At 34.3% G+C, this 21276-nt stretch overlaps 2 protein-coding genes and 1 non-coding gene across 3 annotated transcripts; all 3 read left to right on the top strand.

The window, feature by feature from the left end:
- Positions 1–713: 713 nt before the first annotated feature.
- TRNAV-CAC lies at positions 714–787 on the top strand. Its single transcript has one exon. It is a non-coding gene; the product is annotated as a tRNA-Val (tRNA).
- A 74-nt stretch (positions 788–861) lies between these two features.
- LOC116111961 (PRA1 family protein A1-like) lies at positions 862–4619 on the top strand. Its single transcript, XM_031398133.1, has 8 exons — positions 862–1243; positions 1765–1805; positions 1893–1971; positions 2507–2593; positions 2671–2759; positions 2870–2941; positions 3032–3156; positions 4225–4619. The coding sequence occupies exons 1-7, from the start codon at positions 1086–1088 to the stop codon at positions 3133–3135; spliced, it is 630 nt and encodes a 209-aa protein (XP_031253993.1). The 5' UTR covers positions 862–1085; the 3' UTR covers positions 3136–3156; positions 4225–4619.
- A 12656-nt stretch (positions 4620–17275) lies between these two features.
- LOC116111981 (glycine-rich protein DOT1-like) lies at positions 17276–19152 on the top strand. The gene is made up of 2 exons (XM_031398158.1): positions 17276–17591; positions 18938–19152. Exons 1-2 carry the CDS (start codon positions 17276–17278, stop codon positions 19150–19152), a joined length of 531 nt encoding a protein of 176 aa, XP_031254018.1.
- Positions 19153–21276: the final 2124 nt, after the last annotated feature.

Genomic DNA, 21276 nt, shown 5'->3' with positions numbered 1-21276 from the left:
ATCTATATGGAATCCTCTAGTGGGTCAATCTAGTGAACTTGCCTACAGCAAGCAACCATGTGTTACACCAAGTTGTCACCCAACAACCTTAACAAGTGAGATCTATCACTGTCTTTAGACAGGATTGTTCAATACTATGATAGCCTTACCGTATTATCTGTGCCTTTAGTCAGAATAATACTGGGGCTACGGATGTTTCTAGAATAACCACCATATGTGCTCATAGGGTTCTCACTATCAAGATTTGAAATACTTGATACCCTCGTCACGGTTCAACCATTCTATGGACATATATCAATACATACAACTATGGTTTTACATGATATAGTAGATAATGTCTTTTATTGATTAATAAACATTATTACGAATAGTTAATTCCATAATAATTGATGGGCTCTATAACACCTACTCCAACATTATTTATATATTACTTACTATGTCAACTCTTCATTTATAAATGAGTAATATTACATATACAATATTTTATACGACATTTCTCATATAATATTATGTGACAAAATATGATTGGTTGATTTTAAATTAAAATTAAACTTTGACCTAATTATCTTTTGCCACATAATATTGTATGTGTAGTATTATTTTTTATAAATTAATATCACATAGGATAAAACAAATAATCTTGGGATATTTATAATGATAGACCGAGCTGGTCTTAAATTAAATATAAAAAAGATAGCTTCGAAAGCAGCATTGTCTGGGTGGTGTAGTTGGTTATCACGCTAGTCTCACACACTAGAGGTCCCCGGTTCGAACCCGGGCTCAGACAGTATGAATCCAAATTTTTGGAATTTTAATAAAAAGCTTTCTTCATTTTTAATTAAAATCAGTTTATCTCTGAAAATTACAATTCACAACTAACCGTCTCTCCGTTAAAACGCTTCCACTACACAAAACAAAAACAACATCAATAACAGTATCTCCATCTCACAAAATCCACAACTTCGAAATCGACTATTTGCTCCTTCTTTCCTTTACTCTAGGGTTTCCTGCGCGCTTCATTTTCTTTTATTCCGTACAAGACTAATCGTTTTCTAGGGTTCAGTACAGCTGAAGTTGATAATCAAATGGATTGGGGGAATGTAACTGCAGAAGATCTGATCGACGCGCTTCGTGAAGTTGACTGGTCAAATCCACCCCGTCCTCTCTCCGAATTCTTCTCCAGATTCACCTTCCCCCGATCATATGCCAAATGGAACAGCCGACTCAAATGCAATCTCTACTAGTACGATCGTTTTTGCTTTTATGTTAATCTTGTTTTGATGTTCAGTTCCATTATTTTTAATGTTTTTGATTCGATCACTTTGGTTTCTGATCGTCGTTTCAAAGGTTGCCATGAGAAAATAACTTAATTAGGTTGTGTGAGAGAGTTAGCTGCAAAGTAATTTGAAGATTAGGGCTTAATTTCAATGATTTGTTTTGAATTGAACCGGTATGATTTCTGATGTAAATCTTTATAATCAGCTTACCTGCTGAGGATCCTTCCGAGAGTAAATTGAAAATTTATTTTCGAACTGTAGATATCTGTTAGCTTTCAGCGTAGTTGAGTTGAGGTTTGTGTTTCTCGGTATGGTTATCCTTAAACTGATGCTTTAGATGTGTGTGGTATGTTTTACTTTGTCTTATTAACAAATGGATGCATGGTTGAAAATCCAAGAATGGAAGTTACACTTTCTTGGTTTTTACCATTGGGTTGACATTTTACTAGCTTTGATATTAACATATGAGCTTTACATGTTTTTGCAGCTACCGAACAAACTACTTCATCATGATTACTCTTATTCTGGGTGAGTGGAGAAACTAGCTTTAGTTCATCACTTTTCTGTTTTATGCATGTGTTTATTTTGTTCTTAATTATGTTTTTCCAACTGCAGGATTGGGTTTCCTTAGAAAGCCATTTGCCATTGTTGCTGCTTTTTTGACAGCGCTTAGCATTGCATTTCTGAATGACAGGTAAGCTGTTTCACACCTGCTATCTCTCAGTAAGCATTTGCATTTTCATGCGTGCATGCGATGCATTTTAATAATGGTTTGAGTCTGGAGGCACAGAATTAACTTGGTTAAAATTTTGTACGTGAGAGTATGTATGGTGGGTTCTATACTTAAATTTTGTTTCCTTCGAGAAACAAACTTATGTTGTTTAATGCCTCCCTGAACTTACTCATTTGGTAAAATATTGTAATTTACCTTATCCTTTTGGATCTGAGTGAGCTAAGTCTGTTGGGATAATAAGATTCTTGATGTGGAAGAATTGCAAATCCAAATGCAACAAACATATTCTTGACCCTAAATTTCCAATCCCATGCCTACTGTGTGAAAACAACAAATAGTGTCTCATACATGAGGGCCTTTACTGAGATGGTAAAGTGTTTTTATTGGGATAGATCTTAAGCTTAAATATTTCCTATTTGAGAAAAGGAATAATGTTCCTGTAGTTATGATTATAGTGTTTTCTTTCACACCTAGTTGTTAAGAATTCTCTGTACAGCTTTGCAGGTACTTTTAGTGAGAAGGTATCAAGAACTGTGAGACAATTCTCTCCACATCTAGCTGCAAAGATGAGGCCTCCTCTTACGTAAGTTCATTTTCTGGTTATTTTGTTTGCAGAGCATCTGAAATTGCTACTTTAATTCATGCTTTTATTGTTTCCAGACCTGTAATTCGTGGACGTCCATCAGCTAAAAGAACAATCCACATATGTGGTCGGCCCCGTTGGGTGTTTGTCTTGCTATTTTCTTCTGGTATTTAAGCTATCAATTTTTTTCTTTTCAAGTAAACTGATAAAAACCTATCCAGTTCTTGACTGGAAATAGTATTAAATATCAACTGATTGTATGTCTTTCCCTTCTAGTGAGTTTCATCCTTTGGTATGTTTCCTGTGGTCTATTGACTGTCCTATGGGCACTTGCTATTGGACTTCTTGGTATGTTGACCCCGAACCTTTTGCAATTTTTTTTTTTTTTTGCCTTTAGCTCTTTTATATTGTTTATCTATCTCACTTTCTCTTTCACAGCCACAATCCTCCATGCAAGTTTCAGAACACCTAACTTGAAAGCACGTTTAAATACATTCCGAGAGGAATTCCGTGCGGTTTGGCGCAATTATAGCGAGCTGTAGCTGATGTCAGCTCTATAGGAAGTGAGTATTTTGAAAAGTTATTATTATTTTTTATATATTTAAATTATGGTCTTATTATTCAGCATGTCTACCTACATTCGTTAGTATCATATTATCAGCAGTTGCTGTCGTTACAAGTTTCTTTTCCAGTGCATGGTAGCTTAGCATCCTCTTATTCTTCTTATGCTTTTCTAGTTTTCAGCTATTTGTTACTGAATTCAATTTTATTTTTGTAATAGTTTATCATAATCTAATGAAATTTTGTTAATATAAAGGAAATATTAAGAGTTTACGAAATCAATTTTGTTAATATTTTGGGCCCTTTTTGTAATTTTAAGTCAATTGAGATTTTTTATGGACTTTCAATGGTAGTTTATAATTTGTACTTGGCATAAAGGTTTATATTTGAATTCTAAATTTCTTGTCTCTAAATTAAATTGATGAATGTTGTTTGCATGCAGTTAAGATGAATTGAAAATAATCTTTCTTTTTACATGGTTTTATTTCTGATTTGATTGAGTTTATAATCTCCGTTTCGTAGGATAAACATGGTTTAATAATGAAACTTATGAAAACAAGGGAACTCATCAGACCAAATACCTCTGTACCTGGCACGGTGTCAATGTGAATTTATATCATTGGCTATAAATTTAAACATTCATCTTGACACACTTGTTCTTTGAACAGTGGACACTACTTACTAAGTATTGCTGTGTTGTGTTAATTTCTCTCTTTTTTTTCTCCATTTTATGTGCTGCATTCTTTATAACATGTTGATCTTTGGCTTAACAAGAAGTTGTTTTTAGCTTTTTATTGCTCCTACTAGTCCTAGATGTGTTTTGGGAATCCATGTTTTGAATATAAAGGGTAAAACAGTCCATTTGTAACAATCGTCTTATATTTTAGATTATGAACTACATTGGTTATACCAATAAATGGCATTGGCCGGTGCATTCAATAATTTTCCCTTTAAGGCCAGTCTTATACGAGGATTGAGCTAGAGCCTAAGATCTTTACATTTATTAATTTTTCATTGTTATTTTTTTGCAATTATTTGAGATTGTATTAACAGCATTCTCTTTTATGCAGGGATTGAGTTTTTCATTGTGAAGCTTATACAGCTTCTTGTTCTGGATTGGGCTTTAATTGCTGCTGCTGTTGCTATAAAATAATTTCCTATAGGAGGACTAGATTTCTCAGGTAAAGCTGCCCAGTATTTGCAGATCCACCAGAGGGGTGTAAATTGTCAGGGCCTTTTGTTTTTGTAAAGCAAACTGTTTTCATTGTTTCCCTTGTTGGAAGAAGTTTTAGGGGATGTTTTTTACTGCACCAAAAAAAGGAAAAAAGAAAAAAAAAAAGTGTAGTATTTTCGGGCAAGTTCTTGTTATTACACCTGCTAGTAGTCTAAATCTTTAATGCAGAGATATTTACTGAACCATTCATGACTTTTATTAGTATATAGTGTAACCTTTCATTCTCTTTCATTTAAACTTATAAATCATACGAGTGGCTTGCATACTACGTATTGAGTGCTCCTTCAATTGAGCGCCTCCAAAGATAAATTTTTTATGTGGGAGACTAGTCATATATTATAGACTGTAGCATTGTCCTGATAATCTTTTGCACTTTTTATTTATGAGTAATGCTACAGTTATCGATGGGTGTGCATCGAATTTATGCACCAATGACGTGACAAAATCATAACCGTTGATTTATTATAAATTAATAATTAATCAACGGTCAGGATTTTATTACGTCATTCGGTGCATAATTTTGGTGTACACTTTTTGATAACTCTATCATTTTCCTTTATTTATTTATCTTTTGCACCACATGCCGAGGTGGCATCTCTTGTACGACTAGTGGACTATATCACCTAGAAGATCTTGGACAACCTAAAAATGAGATCATTGTTTCAAAAATCGGCCTGGCCCAGACGGTTGAATCGAGACTTGGAGCTTTCATCGGATCAGGTTACAAATTTTTCTATTTATTGAAAATCTTAAAAATTAGGATATCAATCCGTGAACAATTGAAGGCTGAAATGTTAGGGTTTTTGAAGAGGAATGGTCTATGAGTGCAATGTGGCAATAGCGTCAATTTTTGATGAGTGAATCGATCGGAAATTTCAAAACAATGTCATCGAAAAAAGCTCGTTGTTGTCAGCGATTGGGGAGGCGAACAGGAGAGGGGTGAGATTAGTTTTGGTCAGGAGGCTGAGAGGAGTGTTTTCGTGGTGATGGGGAGTGTTGTCATCGTTGGAAACATGTCCTATTTGATGACACTGATGGTGGTGTTTGGGGTGTTTTCGCAAGATTTTAAACCTATAGGAACTTGCTGTAATTTTTAGGGATATTTTTATTAGATTTCAAACCTTTGGACATGATTTGACTTGCCGGTCAAACCAGGACCCGACCACTTTGCCGGGTTTTACCCCAGGTTGGGTTTCGAAACATTGCATGAGATTACAAGTCGGAAAGAAACAGCATGATTTAAAAAAGGGTAACAATCTTAAGACATTCTATTTACGTGCAGAAAAATGATTACACCAAATTAGGTTCCAAGGCATCCACACTGCGCAAAGATTGAATCTACAGCTCAGGAGGGATCACTTGTACGTTTGAGAAACCATTGTCGTTACTACGATGTCCAAAGGCATTAAGTATTTAATTGAAATGGTTTCTTTATTCAGAACTTTGCTTAAGTGCCAGTTAATTGAATAGCATGATTTGAGGTTCTCACGCTGTGTGAATGGAATGATTTAGAATATGGTCCAGTGTGTTCTGTAATGGTCTAACCCTTTCAAAAGGTTAAGAGGTTGCCGTGAAGCAACTTCTTTGCATCTTTTAATTCTTTCCCAACCGTCCATCATTCTTTTAAGATTCATAACTACAGTCTACATATTGATATGTTCACATAACCTAAAATAATCAATTATAAATGCTGGTATTTTAAGTGGTTTAACTCTGTTTAATTCATATATATAAGATGGTGGTGGTGGGGTTCCAAAGGGTGCAACAGAGAATAATTTCAAAAGGGGCCTTTTAGTTATGCCCATATATTTTTAATAGCTGTAGACAATGAATTATTAAACCCCTTTACAAGATACGATTATGAAAGCAAGTGTTTGTGTCGGTCGTCGTGTTGAGCATCTAAATAAAGATTTGCTTATCTAAAGTATTGAGGTTTCCTTGAAGATACAACTCATTTATGACTTAACACAAGATCATATATTAAATTAATGCATCTAAACACGTTCCTATTTAACTACTTGTCCCATCAAATCAATATACATCGAGATGAAAAATTAAACTCTATGTGCCTTTTAGAGAAATAGAATTGAGGTTTCAACTACCGTAGCTGTAAAATTCTCAGGCTGGTCCCATGTTATTTCGGCCTCTTTTCAAGCTCTGTCCATGTGCACCACTAATATTCTCTCCCCCTCTCTTTAGCTGCCACCATTTCTCTTTTTCTCTTGAGAGAGTTTACCAATACCATTCACCCAGCCGCTTGCCAGCCGTGTCATATGACAATAAAGTTTGGCAGTTCAGTGCTGAGACGATGAGAAAAAGAATCAAAAGGTGCAAAAAGAAGTATCATTATGGAGCATTACCTGAACTGGGCACAGGCTTTGGCCTCTGCGTGGGGCTTCATGTTATTGGTAGGTCTCTTGTGCTGTTGTCTCAGCACACAACCTCGCCAACATGGCGATATAGCTGGTACTGGCGGTGGTAGTTGCAGTTGTGACGGTGGTTATGCCGGCGTGTGATCATCAAGCTTCAAGACAACTCAGTTTTTTTTTTTTTCCTCATACATACAGAGTATGCCTGTATTTTTTTTTTTTTGTTTTTCCCTGTAAACTTATATATAATTCTTTTTCTCCTTCTGGTTAGGGGATCGGTTTTAATGCTTGCAGTATTGAAGTATAGGAAAAAGTGAAAGGTTTTGGTTGAATTTTGTTTGCGACTACTAAAGAATTTTATTTCAAGAATTGATTCTTGTACAGTGGATTTTATCAGTCTGATTCTTGTTAAATCTAGAGTCTATAAATTATATGATATTTATCTTGAAGCCACCCTGTATGTTACAATTCTGCTCACTTTTAACTTCTTTTAACATATTTTTGGTGGTATTTATATATATTCTTGGAATGATATTGTACATTCATTATGTAATAAACTGATCAATATTTCTATTAGCTGATTCCCTCAACACTGTTGTTTCACAGGAAGCCTTCTTCCTCTTCATTCTCCTCACCGTTTAACAATACTCTTCTTGTCCAAATAAAAAAAAAAAAAAAAAAAAATCTCTGCGAGAAAGACTTTGAATCTAATTTCAGCTCAGTTTCCATTGATGGTGGTTGTACCAAAAGCAGGCCTCGAAGAAAAGAAACCAACTTTCCTTGGAAATTTAGTGTGTCTCAACCTTTCAACTACTCATATAACTTGACGTACGCCATCCACTGATAACACAAAAACTACATATTCCCCAATACAAAATCTAAAATCCTGATAAAATAAAACTTAATTTTGATAAGGTGAAAGAACAGTTTGTAAATAAATTATATGTATGCAGAAGACAAGTAATATAGCTGGTGACTTCAATCTTTCGTAGTGATTGAGATTGGATTCGATGAATGTAACGAATTTATGAACACACCTTTAATGTTCCAACACCTTCCAAACAAATGGGGAGACAACACTGTTACTGGCGCTCTGATTTTGCCCTTTTTAAATGCGGAAAACATATTGTCTCCTTCAGTTTGCCATTCTGGCTTCTTTGGTCTATACTAAATATTTCATCATTTCCTTCATTAAACTTCAAGTTTACCGTCCACAGATTTGCTGCTTTTTAAATTTGTTTAATGGTCTATTGTTCTGTGCTTGGGATGTCGATGGGGCGGCTGGGTTGAGTACTGAGAAATTTATGTCCTGCCCACCTCTTTTATGAATACCCAAATCCGTCCTATTATCTATTCTCAAAAGTGGGACGGGTTTGGGTTATTTTTTTCGAGAAAGCCTTGGATCGTCTCATTTAATCCACTTTTGTATATATATATATAAATAAATCTAACACAATGTATATACAAACTATTTTTTGAATAAATTACAAAATTATACATAACAACTTGAATTATCTAATATAAAATTATATTCAAAGTTTAATAATTCTCCACCAAAATTATACAAAGTTTATATAATTTTATAAAAATCTAATTTCAAATAACGTAAAATCATAATTCATATCTAATCTAACTACTTAATTTAACAGTATAAAATAAAAAAATATATATAATATAAAGTTAATGTGCATACAATTATAAAGTTAAATAAAATATATGATGTTAGTAATTATAAATTAAACAATTTAATTACATAATTTATTTCAGATTGGTAAATGAAGAAATTACAGTAAATATATTTGAAGTAATAAGTTTTTGGTGGTTAGGGTTTTCTTTTGTTTAAAAAAAAAAAAAAAAGTAAACAGTATACCTTTTATAGATAATACTTATAATTTAATGTTAAATATTATATATAATTATTTGTTCATGATACTATCCAAATCAACCACCCAAAATTTTACTATCTAAATCCAACTCATTAAGGTGGGGCTTTAACTACGGGTTATTTTGACATCTCTATTCCTGTGGTGAGTGCACAAAGTAAAATTAAGAGCTCAATTCGCGGTTCCATCTGAACCCTGCTTGCCTCCGAAATTGATCAGAAATTGGAGAGATCTTTTTATTTATCACCACAAAAGTACGTAATTAAAATACGGCGTTTAATTTAAGAAAGAACGAACGATTTTGTGTTTACAAGAAAATGACATTTCATCCATTTTGAATGGTTTTCTACGACTTGTATAAATGTCCATTAATTATTAAAAGAAATATCGTTTCGTTCAAAATTTTGAAATAAAAGAGACAATTCAAAAGGAGAAAATTAATATAAACGAAAATTGGAACACCATTGACCTGATAATATATTTAAGAAGCTCCTGCTCATGGGGAGATTCTAAAAAGCTCAGTTATAATTCATGGGCTGCTTTAGCGTGTTAAAGCAAAGAAAAGGCAACAGCCGATCCTGCCCTGCTAAATAGTGATAAGAGGGAGAAAACATAGCAAAAATTGTTTAGTGCCTGCTGTACCGAGTTCTTCCAGTCCTGTATTTCTGCCACTACTGCAGAAGCTGCAGAAGCTGTCGGAGGTGGAGATGGCGAGGTGGAGGATGCGGCGGTGGAGGTGGAGGATGCGGCGGCGGAGGTGGAGGAGGATAATTAGGCGTTCGCCGTTTTAATTTGTTGTGCGCGCGAGATTAAGATTCACGATTCATTAGTTTACCTCATTATCTATGTTTTGAGCAGTTTTCTAGTGTTAACGTTGCCATATTCTTTTATCTGTTACCAAAAGATTAAACTTTACAATAATGATTATATTAATTGGTTTATATTATTAAAAACGATTGATCAGCATCAAAGCCATAATTTTACAGTAAAAACTTCCGTGGCTTGTATTCAATCATTCTTTTACTTTATAATGTCTATTTAAATTCTTATTATTAAAATAATGTGTAGTTGTCAATTAGGTATATAAAACTTGAGCATAATTTTAAATTTAATGGGTTGACCTTGACACAATAAAAGGTACAAGTAATAAATTGCACTCAAATTAAATTCCCGTAAACTGCAAACCAGTCAGCTCCGCTAACCCTCCATTTTTTTAACCATTAACCAGAACCGCGTTCAGTTTCTTTGAAAGTCATAAAGTAGTTTGTTTCAGAAACATATTCCTGTTTTCAACGTTCTTATATTAAAAAAGAATGGGGAGCTCATTGGATCATGCGTAATGGCAGATAGAAAATGGATTTGGAAATGGGTCGGATTTATCCTCTTTTTCGTTTTTTCTTTATTGTTTTAATTGTTTCTTGTGTCAAAAAACTAGTAAAAAGGGCGGATTTGGTCGTCGTCGGATTCAAAACCATGGAGGAAGTGGAACGGCTGGAGGTGTTGCGATAAGCACAAATGATGGAGGTTATAATTCGCTGGAGCTGCTGCTGCTGCTGTTGCGTGAGCATAAATGATGGAGGTTATCATGGTGCTGCAGGCGATGGAGGTGGTTTTGGTGGCGGCGGTGGGGGAGGAGGAGGAGGAGATGGTGGTGGCGGCGGCTGTTAAAATTGTAAATATAGAGACCAAATGTATATATGGTGCTTCTTATTAGCTGGTGGAAGGTAAGCCAGCGTGATTATGACCTCAGTCTGTTTTTGTATACACTGTTTTCAGGCTGTAAATAGCCTGTAAAAATTGTTGGTTCATTTATATAAAACATGTATGTTTTTCATTTGAATGTGCTTTAATATTAAAAAAAAAATTATTCATATGAATTAGAATTATATTCATACTTCAAATAAAAAAAAAAATGTCACTTTACACTAGAATCTGTGTGCATTTGTACACAAATTCGTTATTTTTTTATTATATATCTAATCCATGGACCTAAGAGACTATCATTAGTTATTTCATTTAATGTATATCTTAATCCAATGGACCTAAGAGAAGCTATCATTAGTTATTTCATTTTAATGTTAATTCAACAAACCATTATATATAACGAATTAATGGTCAAGAATTTGACATTTTTTATAGTTAATAATAAAATTGTATATTATTCTCGAATTTGAGTGGTATAGGTTTTTATTTCTAGATAACAGAGAATTTACTAAATTAAATCAATCATCTATCATGGATAATATTATGTAAAATTAAAGAAGAACATCCTAGAAATTTTTAGATGCAATCTTATGCATAGGAACAGATTACATAGCTGGCTTAATTTTACACAAAACTTGGCATGGTGACACCCCAGGTCGCTATAAGAACATTGTTGAATATAAAAAATCAATTTATCATATTCACTCTTCTATTATTTTTTTCGTATTACTTTGTATATACATTTTTTTAAGATTTTTTTTTTTACATTTAATATTATTATAAATTTTAAGACTATATGACTGTAAACCTGATTATGATTCTTGATGTCCAAAGCCCCTGACAACTATTTAGGCCTGGGGCAGTAAAAAGTTGGCTCAAGTTATCTTAATAATAATTGAATTCTGCATTGATTTATTAGAAAGATTAATGGAATTAATTAGATTACGTAAAAGAATTTGTCACAATTCGAGGAATTGACCCTGAGAATTGGAATCCACACACGTAATCAAAGCACTGTGACAGTCAAAGCTTAGGAATATTCAATTCCTTAACGAATCAACAACCAAGTTTTGTTGAATTAAGACTTATCTGAAACCCTGTTCTGGTCACTTTTGCTTGAATATCAAATATGTCGAACTATATATAAAACGAAAAGGCCATGGATATACTATAACGTTCTGGTATTATTGTTGAGGGTAATCAATGGAAACTTGGAAAATAGCAATCTAATATTTGTATCGTTTTTCGCTTTCTTCACAGTTTTAGCTTGTCTTTGCCGCCGTCATCGTTGGGTAGGATTTGCTGGTGGTAGTTTCGGTGGTGCTCATCATCATCATCATCATCATGGTGCAGCTGCAGCTGCAGCGCAGGCATAGGCTTTGGTGGCACCGATTTCGGTGGAGCTGGAGGAGGAGGGCTGTGGCGGCGGCGGCGACGCGGTGCTGTGGTGGAGGAGCAAGTGCATGCTAAACCTGATGTCAATTTATGTTGAATCATATATCTGTGTCCACATAATGTCTTCTTGTATTTTTTTATATAAATCAACATTCCCAAGTATGGTAGAATTTTATTCCATTTTTTATTTTTTAATTAATTTATTCTTGTAATTGTTGAAGTTGTACTTCTTGCTGTTTTAATTCCTTATTCATATTATTTGAAGATGAACCAAGTAGGAGTTGAGAGAAATTTTGAAACTTGTACGTTTACTTTTGTTGTTTCAATGGAATTTGTTAGAAAAACACTAATTAAAATTAATAAAGACAATTAGTTGGGTACCCCTCAGGTTCAATCCTTAATGATCCTACTTATTGCCCACTACACATTTCGTCTCTAACAGTTGGCTTAATTTTAGTCCCATAAAATTTTTGTTTATTGTATTTTGGTCCTTCAGCATGTTTTAATAACCAATCTGGGGTGAAACCCGACAAAGTGTCGGGTCTCGGTTAATCGATTTCACCGGCAGGTCAAACCAAGTCCGTTTTGAGAATATTTGTGACCCTATGCAAGAGTTACTTTGAAGGTCTCTAATAATATAAGCATATATTAAAAAAATTATTTCAAATTTATTTTTCTTGCCTTTTGAGATGCAAAATCACTAGGAGAGTGGACGACTACCGATGGGCTAATAGGGTCAGGTTGGTGGGGGGTTTTAGAGAGCAGATATTGGAGAAGCGATGGGTGGCGAAATGGGTGATTTCCGATGCCAAGATTGACCTGAAAAGGTTTGAGAAGTCGCGGCCCAAAAGGTATCGGTGGTCGGCGATTGGCAGAGTAAACAGATGAGGTATGATAGGGGTTTTGGTGAGAGGGCTCAAGGGAGGAAGATGGTGGTGTCGGGGAAAGCCAACAACGCTGAGTACTTGCTGAAAAGACTGGAAATGGTTGTCACACGTGGTGGAGTTGGGTTGCGAGATTTGTCAAAAATTGGTCAAATGAAGGGCTATCAAGGTGGGAAAACACTTGGGAAATGATAAAGTGATGATTCTGGTCGCTTTGGCGAGAAAATCGGCTGGAATCAACTCCAAATGACCGGTGGCAAAAGAGGGGTGGAGATGATTTATGTGAATATCGAATTTTGGGATTGAATTGGGGGTGAGTAATTTGAGACATGTAAATGACCATTTTAACCTTTCATTGTTAAAGGAAATTCAATGTGTTAATTTAGGGGTATAAATTGGAATATGTAAAACTAGAGGTACAAATTTGCTATTTCGTCAAACTTTGGGTGAGAATATATGTATAAAGTTTATAATAAATTTGAGTCCTTTTTACTTTTTTTATTTTTTTTTTATTTTATTTTTTTTTTTGTGTCTGAATAAGAAATTATAGATTATTTTCATTTTTGTAATATATTCAAAAAAAAATTATAAAAAAATTGGGCCCTTTTTTACCCTATTTTTGGGAGGCCCTCACCTGCCTACCCCTTGAGCCGGCCCTGCTTGCCGAAAAGATCGAAAATGGTTGTCGCGGGTGGTGGAGTTGGGTTGTGAGATTTGTCAAAAATTGGTCAAATGAAGGGCTATCAAGGTGGGAAAACACTTGGGAAATGATAAAGTGATGATTCTGGGCGCTTTGGTGAGAAAATCGACTGGAATCAGCTCCAAACGACCGGCGGCGAAAGAGGGGTGAAGATGATTTATGTGAATATCGAATTTTTGGATTGAATTGGGGCTGAGTAATTTGAGACATGTAAATGACCATTTTAGCCTTTCATTGTTAAAGGAAATTCAATGTGTTAATTTAGGAGTATAAATTGGAATATATAAAACTAGAAGTACAAAGTTGCTATTTCGTCAAACTTTGGGTGAGAATATATGTATAAAGTTTATAATAAATTTGAGTCTTTTTTACTTTTTTTTTTTTTTTGGGGGGGGCCCCTTAGGGCAACCTGAATAAGAAATTATAGATTATTTTCATTTTTGCAATATATTAAAAAAAATTATAAAAAAATTGGGCCCTTTTTTACCCTATTTTTGGGAGGCCCTAGGCAGGTGCCTCACCTGCCTACCCCTTGAGCCGGCCTTGGGTCAAACTAGCATCCAAAAGTTTGAAATCCAACAAAAAATATCCCTAAAAACTATGTAATTCCTTATAGGTTTGAAATCTTGCAAAAAAACCCCAAACACCATCGTCGACAAACCATTAGATTATACGATTTATGGTCAAGAATTTGACATTTTTTATAGTAATAAAAATAAAATTGTATATTATTCTCGAATTTGAGTGGTATAGGTTTTTATTTCTTAGATAACATGAAATTTACTAAATTAAATCAATCATCTATCATGGATAATATTATGGTAAAATTAAAGAAGAACAATCCTAGAAATTTATAGATGCAATCTATGCATAGGAACAGATTACATAAGCTGGCTTAATTTTACACAAAACTTGCATGGGTGACACCCAGGTCGCTATAAGAACATTGTTGAATATAAAAAATCAAATTTTAATATTCACTCTTCTATTTATTTTTTGTCGTATTACTTGTATATACATTTTTTAAGATTTTTTTTTACATTTAATATTATTATAAATTTAAGACTATAATGACTGTAGAACCGATTATGATTCTTGATGTCCAAAGCCCTGACAACTATTTAGGCCTGGGGCAGTCTAAAAAGTGGCTCAAGTTATCTTAATAATAATGAATTCTGCATTGATTTATTAGAAAGATTTAATGGAATTATAGATTACGTAAAAGAATTTGTCACAATTCGAGGAATTGACCTGAGAATTGGAATCCACACACGTAATCAAAGCATGTGACAAGTCAAAGCTTAGGAATATTCAATTCCTTAACGAAATCAACAACCAAGTTTTGTTGAATTAAGAACTTATCTGAAACCTGTTTGGTACTTTTGCTTGAATAATCAAATAGTCGAACTATATATAAAACGAAAAAGGCCATGGATATAACATATAACGTTCTGGTATTTGTTGAGAGGTAATCATATGGAAACTTGGAAAATAGCAATCATAATATGTATCGTTTTTCGCTTTCTTCACAGTTTTAGCTTGTCTTTGCCGCCGTCATCGTTGGGTAGGATTTGCTGGTGGTAGTTTCGGTGGTGCTCATCATCATCATCATCATCATGGTGCAGCTGCAGCTGCAGGCGCAGGCATAGGCTTTGGTGGCACCGATTCGGTGGAGCTGGAGGAGGAGGGGGCTGTGGCGCGGCGGCGACGGCGGTGCTGGTGGTGGAGGAGCAAGTGCATGCTAACACCTGATGTCAATTTATGTTGAATCATATATCTGTGTCATAATGTCTTCTTGTATTTTTTTTAATATAAATCAACATTCCCAAGTATGGTAGAATTTTATTCTCATTTTTTATTTTTTAAATTAAATATTCTTGTAATTGTTGAAGTTGTACTTCTTGCTGTTTTAATTCCTTATTCATATTATTTGAAGATGAATCCAAGTAGGAGTTGAGAGAAATTTTGAAACTTGTACGTTTACTTTTGTTGTTTCAATGGAAATTTGTTAGAAAAACACTAATTAAAATTAATAAAGACAATTAGTTGGGGTACCCCTCAGGTCAATCCTAATGATCCTACTTGATTGCACACTACAATTTGTCTTAACAGTTGGCTTAAATTTTAGTCCCATAAAATTTTGTGTATTGTATTTTGGTCCTATCAGCAATGTTTTAATAACCAATCTGGGGGAAACCCGACAAAGTGGTCGGGTCTGGGTAATCGATTTCACCGGCAGGTCAACCAAGTCGTTTTGAGAATATTGTGACCCTATGCAAGAGTTACTTTGAAGAATAAAACAAAATACCCATATTTCTTAACACATACAATTATAAAGTTAAATAAAATATATGATGTTAGTAATTATAAATTAAACAATTTAATTACATAATTTATTTTCAGATTGGTAAATGAAGAAGATTACAGTAAATATATTTGAAGTAATAAAGTTTTTGGTGGTTAGGGTTTTCTTTTGTTTAAAAAAAAAAAGTAAACAGTATAACCTTTTATAGATAATACTTATAATTTTAATGTTAAATATTATATATAATTATTTGTTCATGATACTATCCAAATCAACCCACCCAAAATTTTTACTATCTAAATCCAACTCATTAAGGTGGGGCTTTAAACCTACGGGTTATTTTGACATCTCTATTCTCTGTGTGGAGTGCACAAAGTAAAATTAAGAGCTCAATTCGCGGTTCCAATCTGAACCCTGCTTTGCCTCCGAAATTGATCAAGAAATTGGAGAGATCTTTTTATTTATCACCACAAAAGATACGTAATTAAAATACGGCGTTATTAATTTAAGAAAGAACAGAACGATTTGTTGTTTACAAGAAAATGACATTTCATCCATTTTGAATGGTTTTCTACGACTTGTATAAATGTCCAGCTTAATTATTAAAAGAAATATCGTTTCGTTCAAAATTTTGAAATAAAAGAGACAATTCAAAAGGAGAAAATTAATAATAAACGAAAATTGGAACACCATATTTGACCTGATAATATATATTTATAAGAAGCTCCTGCTCATGGGGAGATTCTAAAAAGCTCAGTTATAATTCATGGGCTGCTTTAGCGTGTTAAAGCATAAGAAGAAGGCAACAGCCGATCCTGCTTCTGCTTATAATAGTGATGAAGAGGGAGAAAAACATAGCAAAAATTGTTTAAGTGCCTGCTGTACCGAGTTCTTCCAGTCCTGTATTTCTGCCACTACTGCAGAAGCTGCAGAAGCTGTCGGAGGTGGAGATGGCGGAGGTGGAGATGGTGGAGGCGGTGGAGGATGCGGCGGTGGAGGTGGAGGATGCGGCGGCGGAGGTGGAGGAGGATAATTAGGCGTTCGCCGTTTTAATTTGTTGTGCGCGCGAGATTAAGATTCACGATTCATTAGTTTACCTCATTATCTATGTATTTTGAGCAGTTTTCTAGTGTTAACGTTGCCATATTCTTTTATCTGTTACCAAAAGATTAAACTTTAACAATAATGATTATATTAATTGTTATTAATTGGTTTAATTATTATTAAAAACGATTGATCAGCATCAAAAGGCCATAATTTTACAGTAAAAACTTCCGTGGACTTGTATTCAATGCATTCTTTTACTTTATAATGTCTATTTAAATTCTTATTATTAAAATAAGTGTAATTAATGGTCAATTAGGTATATAAAACTTGAGCATAATTTTAAATTTAATGGGTTGACCATTGACACAATAAAAGGTACAAGAAATAAATTGCACTCAAATTAAATTCCACGTAAATTTAGCAGAACCAGTCAGCTCCGCTAACCCTCAATTTTTTTAAACCATTAACCAGAACCGCGTTCAGTTTCTTTGAAAGTCATAAAGTAGTTTGTTTCAAGAAACATATTCCTGTTTTCAACGTTCTTATATTTAAAAAAGAATGGGGAGCTCATTGGATCATGCGTAATGGACAGATGAGGAAATGGAAATTTGGAAATTGGTCGGATTTATCCTCTTTTTTGGTTTTTTCTTTATTGTTTTAATTGTTTCTTGTGTCAAAAAAACTAGTAAAAAGGGCGGATTTGGTCGTCGTCGGATTCAAAACCATGGAGGAAGTGGAAGCGCTGGAGGTGTTGCGATAAGCACAAATGATGGAGGTTATAATGTCGCTGGAGCTGCTGCTGCTGCTGTTGCGATGAGCATAAATGATGGAGGTTATCATGGTGCTGCAGGCGATGGAGGTGGTTTTGGTGGCGGCGGTGGTGGAGGAGGAGGAGGAGATGGTGGTGGCGGCGGCTGTTAAAATTGTAAATATAGAGACCAAATGTATATATGGTGCTTCTTAATTAGCTGGTGGAAGGTAAGCCAGCGTGATTATGAGCCATCAGTCATGTTTTTGTATACACGTGTTTTCAGGCTGTAAATAGCCTGTAAAAATTGTTGGTTCATTTATATAAATACATGTATGTTTTTCATTTGAATGTGCTTTAATATTAAAAAAAAAAAATTATTTCATATGAATTAGAATTATATTCATACTTCAAATAAAAAAAAAAATGTCACTTTATCACTAGAATCTGTGTGCAGATTTGTACACAAATTCGTTAATTTTTTATTATATATCTTAATCCAATGGACCTAAGAGAAGCTATCATTAGTTATTTCATTTTAATGTATATCTTAATCCAATGGACCTAAGAGAAGCTATCATTAGTTATTTCATTTTAATGTTAATTCAACAAACCATTAGATTATAACGAATTAATGGTCAAGAATTTGACATTTTTTATAGTTAATAAAAATAAAATTGTATATTATTCTCGAATTTGAGTGGTATAGGTTTTTATTTCTTAGATAACATGAAATTTACTAAATTAAATCAATCATCTATCATGGATAATATTATGGTAAAATTAAAGAAGAACAATCCTAGAAATTTTATAGATGCAATCTTATGCATAGGAACAGATTACATAAGCTGGCTTAATTTTACACAAAACTTGGCATGGTGACACCCCAGGTCGCTATAAGAACATTGTTGAATATAAAAAATCAAATTTATCATATTCACTCTTCTATTTATTTTTTGTCGTATTACTTTGTATATACATTTTTTTAAGATTTTTTTTTTTACATTTAATATTATTATAAATTTTAAGACTATAATGACTGTAGAACCTGATTATGATTCTTGATGTCCAAAGCCCCTGACAACTATTTAGGCCTGGGGCAGTCTAAAAAGTTGGCTCAAGTTATCTTAATAATAATTGAATTCTGCATTGATTTATTAGAAAGATTTAATGGAATTAATTAAGATTACGTAAAAGAATTTGTCACAATTCGAGGAATTGACCCTGAGAATTGGAATCCACACACGTAATCAAAGCACTGTGACAAGTCAAAGCTTAGGAATATTCAATTCCTTAACGAAATCAACAACCAAGTTTTGTTGAATTAAGACTTATCTGAAACCCTGTTCTGGTCACTTTTGCTTGAATAATCAAATATGTCGAACTATATATAAAACGAAAAAGGCCATGGATATAACATATAACGTTCTGGTATTATTGTTGAGAGGTAATCAATATGGAAACTTGGAAAATAGCAATCATAATATTTGTATCGTTTTTCGCTTTCTTCACAGTTTTAGCTTGTCTTTGCCGCCGTCATCGTTGGGTAGGATTTGCTGGTGGTAGTTTCGGTGGTGCTCATCATCATCATCATCATCATGGTGCAGCTGCAGCTGCAGGCGCAGGCATAGGCTTTGGTGGCACCGATTTCGGTGGAGCTGGAGGAGGAGGGGGCTGTGGCGGCGGCGGCGACGGCGGTGCTGGTGGTGGAGGAGCAAGTGCATGCTAACACCTGATGTCAATTTATGTTGAATCATATATCTGTGTCCACATAATGTCTTCTTGTATTTTTTTTAATATAAATCAACATTCCCAAGTATGGTAGAATTTTATTCTCATTTTTTATTTTTTAAATTAAATTTATTCTTGTAATTGTTGAAGTTATACTTCTTGCTGTTTTAATTCCTTATTCATATTATTTGAAGATGAATCCAAGTAGGAGTTGAGAGAAATTTTGAAACTTGTACGTTTACTTTTGTTGTTTCAATGGAAATTTGTTAGCAAAACACTAATTAAAATTAATAAAGACAATTAGTTGGGGTACCCCTCAGATTCAATCCCTAATGATCCTACTTGATTGCACACTACAATTTCGTCTCAGACAGTTGGCTAAAATTTTAGTCCCATAAAATTTTTGTTTATTATATTTTGGTCCTATCAACAATGTTTTAATAACCAATCGGGGTGAAACCTGACAAAGTGGTCGGGTCTCGGGTTGATCGATTTCACCGGCAGGTCAAACTAGCGTCCAAAAGTTTGAAATCTAACAAAAAATATCCCTAAAAATTATGTAATTCCTTATAGGTTTGAAATCTTGCAAAAACACCCCAAACACCACCGTCGACATCAACAAACTAGGGCAAACAAGGCCTTTTTTCCAGCGATAAAAACACTCTTCATCACCACGAAAATACTCCCCTCAACCTTCTGACCAAAACCCATCTCACCTTTCCCCAAATTTCCTTGTCAATCGTCGATAACAGCACGTTGTTGCCATCAATTTAGTTTTGCGATTTCCGATTGATTCACTCACTGAAAATCCCCTCCCTCGCTACCATTGCACTCACCGGTCCTTCCTCTTCAAAACCGCTAACATCCTAGCTTTTAATTGTTCGCCGATCATCGTTCTAATTTATAGGGGTTTCGGTGAATAGGAAAATTGGTAACCTGGCCCAGTGAATCGGTTCAACCGACCAGGCCGAGTCAGATTTTAGAACACTGCTTATCAGACGTCAATAAGACAATAACATTTTTGTCCATGTTATTAGCAAACTTTAGGAGCTAAAATGTTATTAATAGGGACCAAAATATTATTGAAAAGATCTACTAGACTAAAATGTGCTTACAACAAACCTGAAGGATAATATTTTAGGGTGCGTTTGACTTATTATTTTTATCCATATTCCCAATCATATTTTTCAAATGTTGTTTGGCACGTTTTTCCCAAAATATTAGTCTATTTTTTAATTTTTGAGGCCCTATAAGTTTATTAATTTCATAAATACCCCCAGAAAAAAAGTTTAAAAACTAACAAAAACACCCCCACCCACCAATACCTGCCAGATTCCGGCAACCACCGTCGATGGTAGCCGGAATCTATCACAATAGTCACACAACCACCGGAAATAGCCGATAATAGCCAGATCTGATCGAAAAAAGTCAGATCTGCCATCAACGACGGCCAAAGAAATGACCATCATTGACTGTCAACGACGGACATATCTTTGGCCGTCGTTTTAGCCTTTTTCGACCGTCGCAGCCACAACAGTTCGTAGATCTGGCCTTTTCAGACCAGATCCATGGTGGATTTGGCTGGAAAAGGCCATAACGTGGCGTTACGACACAAATCCGACCAGTCTGTGTCATAACGAAATTTTTTAGCCAGATTCCGACGGTGGTGGCCAGAATCTGGCACTGCAGGTGGTGGGGGTGTTTTTCTCATTTTATATATTAGGGTCTTTAATTAAATTAGTAAACCTAAGGGCTTTTTTATAAATTTTTAAAGTTTACCTCGTAATATTCCCCTATCCAACAATCCAATACTATCCCCAAAATCCTATCTAAAATAATAAACCAAACGCACCTTTAATCATCCCCTCTTTATATTCTCCTAATAGACAACATGACGATAAATATTGCATATTATTGTTATAGTCTTATTATTTTAATCTTTAAATATATTTATAAATGATAAGATGAAAAAGGAATGTTTGAAAGTAGAAGATAGTTAAATAGAAACTTAACCAATGAGAAGATACTGGAATGATAATAGCGTCAATTGGTTAACGACCAGTTTGTCTTCTCTTAACCAACCTAACAGCCCTGCAGACCTCTGGCACCCAATGCCGCCAAG

Source organism: Pistacia vera, unplaced genomic scaffold (assembly GCF_008641045.1).
Source record: "Pistacia vera cultivar Batoury unplaced genomic scaffold, PisVer_v2 Contig655, whole genome shotgun sequence".
Classification (NCBI taxonomy): domain Eukaryota; kingdom Viridiplantae; phylum Streptophyta; class Magnoliopsida; order Sapindales; family Anacardiaceae; genus Pistacia; species Pistacia vera.
The sequence above is the reverse complement of the archived record's forward strand: the minus strand, read 5'-3'. Positions and strand labels throughout refer to the sequence as shown.

Excerpts from the sequence above, each read along its gene's own strand:
- LOC116111981 (XM_031398158.1), top strand. The coding sequence starts at position 17,276 with ATGGAAATTTGGAAATTGGTCGGATTTATCCTCTTTTTTGGTTTTTTC. Across the intron at positions 17,592-18,937 it reads AGATGGTGGTGGCGGCGGCT|TTTTAGCTTGTCTTTGCCGC; the intron begins GTTAAAATTGTA and ends CTTTCTTCACAG.
- LOC116111961 (XM_031398133.1), top strand. The coding sequence starts at position 1,086 with ATGGATTGGGGGAATGTAACTGCAGAAGATCTGATCGACGCGCTTCGT. Across the intron at positions 1,244-1,764 it reads CTCAAATGCAATCTCTACTA|CTACCGAACAAACTACTTCA; the intron begins GTACGATCGTTT and ends ATGTTTTTGCAG. Across the intron at positions 1,972-2,506 it reads ATTGCATTTCTGAATGACAG|CTTTGCAGGTACTTTTAGTG; the intron begins GTAAGCTGTTTC and ends TTCTCTGTACAG.